The sequence below is a fragment of the Cebus imitator genome, unplaced genomic scaffold (assembly GCF_001604975.1).
Source record: "Cebus imitator isolate Cc_AM_T3 unplaced genomic scaffold, Cebus_imitator-1.0 Scaffold266, whole genome shotgun sequence".
Classification (NCBI taxonomy): Eukaryota; Metazoa; Chordata; class Mammalia; order Primates; family Cebidae; genus Cebus; species Cebus imitator.
The window spans coordinates 2,238,220-2,244,852 of NW_016107581.1; the positions used below are offsets into that span (position 1 = coordinate 2,238,220).

At 54.9% G+C, this 6,633-nt stretch overlaps 2 protein-coding genes across 6 annotated transcripts in view; both read right to left on the reverse strand.

The window, feature by feature from the left end:
- The window catches only part of HSD17B14 (hydroxysteroid 17-beta dehydrogenase 14), a 24,576-nt gene extending 18,882 nt beyond the window's left edge, over positions 1-5,694 (reverse strand). Inside the window, exons 1-5 of the mRNA XM_017500495.2 lie at positions 5,319-5,694; positions 4,789-4,827; positions 4,421-4,503; positions 2,751-2,817; positions 1,919-2,013 (exon numbers count right to left, since the gene is read on the reverse strand). Of these exons, the coding sequence (XP_017355984.1) occupies positions 1,919-2,013; positions 2,751-2,817; positions 4,421-4,503; positions 4,789-4,827; positions 5,319-5,406 (372 nt within the window). The 5' untranslated portion in view covers positions 5,407-5,694. The remainder of the gene's footprint in view (positions 1-1,918; positions 2,014-2,750; positions 2,818-4,420; positions 4,504-4,788; positions 4,828-5,318) is intronic.
- Positions 5,695-6,009: 315 nt separating this feature from the next.
- PLEKHA4 (pleckstrin homology domain containing A4) overlaps positions 6,010-6,633 on the reverse strand; it is a 27,329-nt gene continuing 26,705 nt past the window's right edge. For all 5 annotated transcript variants that reach the window (XM_037728477.1, XM_037728475.1, XM_037728474.1 and 2 more), the window contains one exon: positions 6,010-6,466. Coding sequence is in view for 3 of the 5 variants with exons in the window: in XM_037728474.1 (XP_037584402.1) it covers positions 6,204-6,466 (263 nt within the window). In the remaining 2 variants the exon portion in view is untranslated. The remainder of the gene's footprint in view (positions 6,467-6,633) is intronic.

Below are 6,633 nucleotides of genomic sequence, written 5' to 3' on the forward strand. Positions count from 1 at the left end.
AAAAAAAAAAAAAAAAATTTGTTAAAAGCCCATCTGGGCCTGATCTCGATAATGTAAAGGGCTCTCCTTTCTCAATTAAAAAGGTTTATTTTCCACGCCTGTAATCCCAGCACTTTGGAAGGCTGAGGTGGGCGGATCACCAGGTCAGGAGTTCGAGACCATCCTGGCTAAAACTCAAAGCCCCGTCTCTAAAAAAAAAAATAAATAAATAAATAAATAAAATAAAACAAAATAAAAAGGTTTATTTTCTTTCTCATTCCCCTCTCCAGCTCTCCCCCACTTTTTAAGACAAGGTCTCACTCTGTCAACCAGGCTGGAGTGCAGTGGTGCAATCACAGCTCACTGCAACCTCTGCCTCCCGTGTTGAAGCGATACTCTCACCTCGGCCTCCCGAGTACCTGAGACCACAGACACACACTGCCATGCTCAGCTAATTTCTGTGTTTTTTATAGAGACAAGGATCTCACTATGTGGCCCAAGCTGGTCTCAAATTCCTAGGCTTAAGGGATCCTCTTGCCTTGGCCTCCCAAAGTGCTGGGATTACGGCCATGAGCTACTGCGTCTGGCCTATTTATTTACTTACTTATTTTTGAGACAGGGTCTAGTGGTGTTGCCCAGGCTGGAGTGCAGTGGTGTGAACACAGCTCACTGCAGCTTTGACTTCCTGGGCTCAAACGATCCTCCCACTTCAGCCTCCTGAGTAGCTTCAACTACAAGAGCACCACCACGACCGACTAATTTTTTTTTTTTCTTTTTTGAGACAGAGTCTCACTCTGTCATCCGGGCTGGAGTGCAGTGGTGTGATCTCGGCTCACTGCCACCTCCACCTCCTGGGTTCAAGTGATTCTCCTGCCTCAGCCTCCCGAGTAGCTGAGATTACAGGCGTGTACCACCATGCCTGGCTAACTTCTTGTGTTTTTAGTAGAGACGGGGTTTCACCATGTTGGCCAGGCTGGTCTCGAACTCCCGATCTCATGATTCGCCCACCTCAGCCTCCCAAAGTGTTGGGATTACAGGCATGGGCCACCACACTGGGCAATGCCCGACTAATTTTTTAAACTTTTTATAGAGACGGGGTTTCACTATGTTGCCCCAGCTGGTCTTGAATTCCTGACCTTAAGTGAACCTCCCTCAACGACCTCTGAAAGCACTGAGATTACAGGTGTTAGCTACTGTGCGTGTCCCTCCCACCACCAGCACACCAGTTTGAAAGGTTCTATAATCCAGCTACTTGGGAGGCTGGGGCAGGAGAATCACTTGAACCCAGGAGGCAGAGGTTGCAGTGAGCCGAGATTGAGCCACTGCACTCCAGCCTGGGTGACAGAGTGAGACTCTGTCTCAAAAAAAAAAAAAAAAAAAAAAATTAGTCGGGCATGGTGGTACTCTTGTAGTTCCAGCTACTCAGAAGGCTGAGGTGGGAGGATCGTTTGAGCCCAGGAAGTCAAGGCTGCAGTGAGCTATGTTCACATCTAGCTTTTGCTGGATGTAGAGACTTGCAGTCATTTATTTTCCTTTTGGATAAAAAGATTAAACTAAAGAACAGAAAATAGACCGCCAGGCCTGGCGGCTCAAGCCTGTAATCCCAGCACTTTGGAAGGCCAAGGCAAGCAGATCACTTGAGGTCAGGAGCATTGCTACAAACAATTACAAAATTTAGCTAGGTTTTGTGGCCCGCACCTGTAGCCTCAGCTACTCAGGAGGTTGAGGCATGAGAATCACTTGAACCCGGGAGGTGGAGGTTGCAGTGAGCTGAGACAGCAACACTGCACCCCAGCCTGGGCCACAGAGTGAGACCCTGTCTCCAACAAACAAACAAACAAACAAAAAGAATAAACGTTCTTGCTCTTAGACAAAACATATCACACAATCCACCATCAGGAGGCTGCTGGGGCCTGGTGGCAGGGTCGCCAGCCCTCACCTTGGTCAAGGTGTACGTCCCCAGCAGGTTCAGCTCCAGCAGCTGGCGGAATTCCTGGGTGGAGGTCTCCTCGGGCCACTGTTCAGGGGGTGGGTCTAAAGTGGGGGGGTGAGAGAAAGGAAAAGTGAGGGGGGTCAGGCGTGGTGAATCACACCTGTAATCCCAGCACTTTGGGAGTCTGAGACAGGCAGATCATCTGAGGTCAAGAGTTCGAGACCAGCCTAACCAACATAGAGAGACTCCATCTCTACTAAAAATACAAAATTAGCCAGGCATGGTGGCTCATGCCTGTAATCCCAGCTACTCCGGAGGCCGAAGTAGGAGAATCACTTGAACACGGAAGGCAGAGGTTGTGGTGAGCCGAGATTGCATCATTGTAATCCAGCCTGGGCAACAGGAGTGAAACTCTCACCGGGCGCGGTGGCTCACGCCTGTAATCCCAGCACTTTGAGAGGCCGAGGCAGGCGGATCACGAGGTCAAGAGATCGAGATCATCCTGGCCAACACGGTGAAACCCCACCTCTACTAAAAATACAAAAAATAGCCGGGCATGGTGGCACGTGCCTGTGGTCCCACCTACTCGGGAGGCTGAGGCGGAAGAATCGCTTGAACCCAGGAGACAGAGGTTGTGGTGAGCCGAGATTGTGCTACTGCACTCCAGCCTGGTGACAGAACAAGACTCTGTCTCCAAATTAAAAAACAAAGAAAGAAAGAGGGAAAGAAGTAAAGAGGGATGAGGCAGGAATCAGGGGCAGGAGAGGGTAAACTGAGGTACAAGAAACAGAGTTGGGGGCCAGGCAGTGGGGAATGTCCCTAGGGTCTCACAACTCACGGTGGCCAGCGTTGTTCACAACACAATCCAGGCGGCCAAATCGGCGGATGGTCTCAGAAACCAGGGTCTGAGGAGGAAGGAAATGTTGTTTGATTTTTTCATTTTCTTGTTTTCTGTTTTTTGCTTTTTTTTCCCTCATTGCTCAGGCTGAAGTGCAGTGGCACAATCTTGGCTCACTGCAATCTCTGCCTCCCAGGTTCAAGTGATTCTCCTGCATCAGCCTCCCGAGTAGCTGGGGTTATACGCACCCACCACCACAGCCGGCTAATTGTTATATTTTTTATTAGAGTCGGGGTTTCACCATGTTGGCCAGGCTGGTCTCGAACTCCTGACCTCAGGTGATCTGCCCGCCTCAGCCTCCCAAAGTGCTGGGATTACAGGCACCACGCCTTACCCAGGAAATGTCCTTTGAATGAGCAGTAGATGAGGTGTCCAGCCATAAGGCAGACAGGGCTGCCAAACGCAAGGCAGGAGGGGAAAGCTGGACTCCCAGGTCAGGGGACAAGAGCTAGAGGAAGAAGGACGCCGAGATCAGCAGACACGGCAGGCAAGCGGCAGACAGGAAGGAGACAGGGGGCTGGTCAGAGCCACAGTGCAGTCATCATTCCCAGGTCAGGGGTGGGGGTTGACAAGGGTTCAGATAGAGTGTAGGAGACAGTTACCCAAGTGGGGCAGATAACAGAGAGATACTGATTGAAAGGAAGAAGTAGGGGCCGTGCATGGTGGCCCACACCTGTAATTCCAACATATTGGGATGCCGAGGTGGGCAGATCACAAGGTTAGAGTTCAAGACCAACCTGGCCAACCTGGCGAAACCCCGTTGCTACTAAAACTACAAAAATTAGGTAGCTGTGGTGGCTGGCATCTGTCATCCCAGCTACTTGGGAGGCTGAGACAGCAGAATCACTTGAACCCAGGAGGTGGAAGTTGCGGTGAACCCAGATGGCACCACTACACTCCAGCCTGGGCAACAAACAGCAAAACTCCCTCTCAAAAAAAAAAAAAAAAATGAAAAGGAGAAAATAGGAACCCAGAAACAGAAATAAGGGAGAAAAATTGGTTACAGGCCAGGTGCGGTGGCTCACACCTGGAATTCCAACCCAGGAGGAGCTGGGAGCCTGGAATCCTGGGTCTGAGGGAGGAGGAGCTGAAGGCCCTTTGGGAGGCAGAGGTGAGCAGATCACCTGAGGTCAGGAGTTTGAGTCTAGCCTGGCCAATATGGTGAAACCATGTCTCTACTAAATACATAAAAATTAGCTTGGCATGGTGGCAAGCACCTGCAATCCCAGCTACTCGGGAGGCTGAGGCAGGAGAATCACTTGAACCCAGGAGATGGAAGTTGCAGTGAATCAAGATTGCACCATTGCACTCCAGCCTGGGCGACATCTCCAAAAACACAAAAGAGAAAGAAAAATCAGTTCCAGCTGACGCACTTTGAGGGACTTTGATTCATTTCCATTCACGTGTCAGGTGTGCTAAGAGCCTTGGAGAGGTGGGAGCCAATCACGGAAGACTTGTGTGGGAGTGACACTGGGTGGAAACCTCTGATGGGGCCAGTGGAGCCAGCAGAGGAAGGAAAAGTAGAGGGAACGGCATATGCAGATGCCCGGCGGAGAACAAAGAACTGGCAATTAGCGGAGACGCGGAGTAGGAACAGGAACTTTGCTCACCCTCACATCATCTTCCTGAGTCACGTCACAGAGGATAAAGACAGCTCCAGGGAGCTCCCGCTCCAGTGCCCGTCCCCCAGACTCTGCAGTGAGAGAAGAGCGGGGAGCCTGGACCGCTGGGTCTGAGGGAGGAGGGGCTGGGGCCTGGACCCCTGAATCTGAGGGAGGGACTGGGGCCTGGACCCCTGGGTCTGAGGGAGGAGGGGCTGGGGGCCTGGACCCTTGAATCTGAGGGAGGGACTGGGGCCTGGACCCCTGAGTCTGAGGGAGGAGGGACTGCGGCCTGGACCCCTGGGTCTGAGGGAGGAGGGCCAGGGTAAGGGCTGAGGGAGGAGGGCCGGGGTGAGGGCTGAGGGACTGTCACTCACCATCCTTGTCGCACATAACCACTTGGGCCCCGCTGTCCACTGAGAATGGGAAGAGAATAGGTGACCCTCCGAGCCTTGGGTCAAGCCTCTGCCGCCCTCTGGTGGCCACCTAGAGTGGGGTAGCTCTCCCTCTCCCCTCTCCTCGTGACCCCAGTCTCATGATCACCCGCAGGACAGAGAGTAGAGGCCTTGTTGCATACTCTCCCTGCCTGCCCAGGTTTCTGCTGAGGCTCCTGAGCCCCCGTTCGTGGGTTCCAGAGCCAGCCCCACGACTGCCAGAGCCATTCCCCAAGCCACTGGTATTGCAGCTTCACTAACAGACCCAGAGAAAGGGGGCCACTGCCCTCCGAGACCCCGCCAGACTCAGCCCCAGCCTACCGCGGCATGCGCTTACTTTAGCCTGCAAATGGGCTTTTGTCAGGTCAGAATCCCGGCTGCAGTACTGGGGTCCCTATTTTCCGCCCCCATCGCCCCGCCCCCATCCTTCTTCTCTCACACGCCCCAGCTCCCAGAGGCCAGACCCCGCTCACCGAAGGCGCGGACGATCCCGGCTCCGATGCCGCGCGCGCCCCCGGTCACAACCACCACCTTCCCAGCATAGCGCGTTCCCGTGGCCATCCCGTCTCCGTCGGTCTCTGTCTGTCTCTCGACTCTGAGCCTCTGTCCACCTCCAAAGCCGCGTGAGAGCCTCTCATCAAACCATCAATAGGGGCTGGATCCTGGAAGTCCGGCCCCGGGAGGCGTTGCCAGGAAGGCTGGAGACCTGGGTTTGGCCCCAGTCCCTCCTCCCTCAGACACTCGCCTCCTCCCTCAGACTCAGGAATCCAGGCGCTCCAGGACCTCCTCCCTCAGACACTCCCCTCCTCCCGGAGACCCAGGAATCCGGGAGCCCCAGTCCCTCCTCCCTCAGACACTCCCCTCCTCCCTCAGACTCAGGAATCCAGGAGCTCCAGGCCCTCCTCCCTCAGACACTCACCTCCTCCCTAAGACCTCAGTCCCTCCTCCCTCAGATTCAGGGGTCCAGGCCCCCAGCCCCTCCTCCCTCAGACTGAGGGATGAGCTTCTCCATCCCTTCCTCTCAGAGACCTAAAAGTCCAAGACCCTATAAGTCCAAGGCCCCTGTCCCCTCCTCTCTCAGGACCCAGGAGTCCACGACTCCGGCTCTGCCCATCAGAGACTCCAGCGCCACAACCCCGAACAGACAGAAACAAAGTTATTGACTACAAGTTCAAAGTTTTAATCCAAGTTTAGACAGTGTTGAGAAAACCAAACTTTGGCCATAGAAACCATTCCCATCCCGGGCCGGCGACAGCGACCAGACCACGCCCCCTGATGCCCTGAGTGGTCCCAGATCTCTCCGGCGGTACCTCCGGGTCACGTCCTTATGCTCCGATTGGCTGCCGCCTTTGGGAGGGTTAAAAGCTGGACTGTAGAAGAGTGACGCGCAAAGGCCACGCCCCCTCGTCTTGGGGCAGGACCGGAGGGGCGATCCTGGCATCCCACGTGGGCCCCCAGGGGGCGGGGCCTCCGCCACGCCCACTGCCTCTGCGGAAGAACCCGGTGGAACCCGAATTAGCCACCAGGGGAGATCTGGGGGGAGGGGTCTCCTGGCGCTTGGGGTCCGACGGAGGCAGCGGCACACGTGGGAGAGGGTCTCCCTGGGAGTCCAAATTTCCACCTGGAGAGGATGAGTAGGACATGAGAATGGCAAACTTCAGCACCAGGACTCCGGATTCCCAGGCCCCTCCTGCCTCAGACCCAGGAGTCCAGGCCCCAGCCCCTCCTCCCTCAGACCCAGGAGTCCAGGTCCCAGCCCCTCCTGCCTCAGACCCAGGAGTCCAGGCC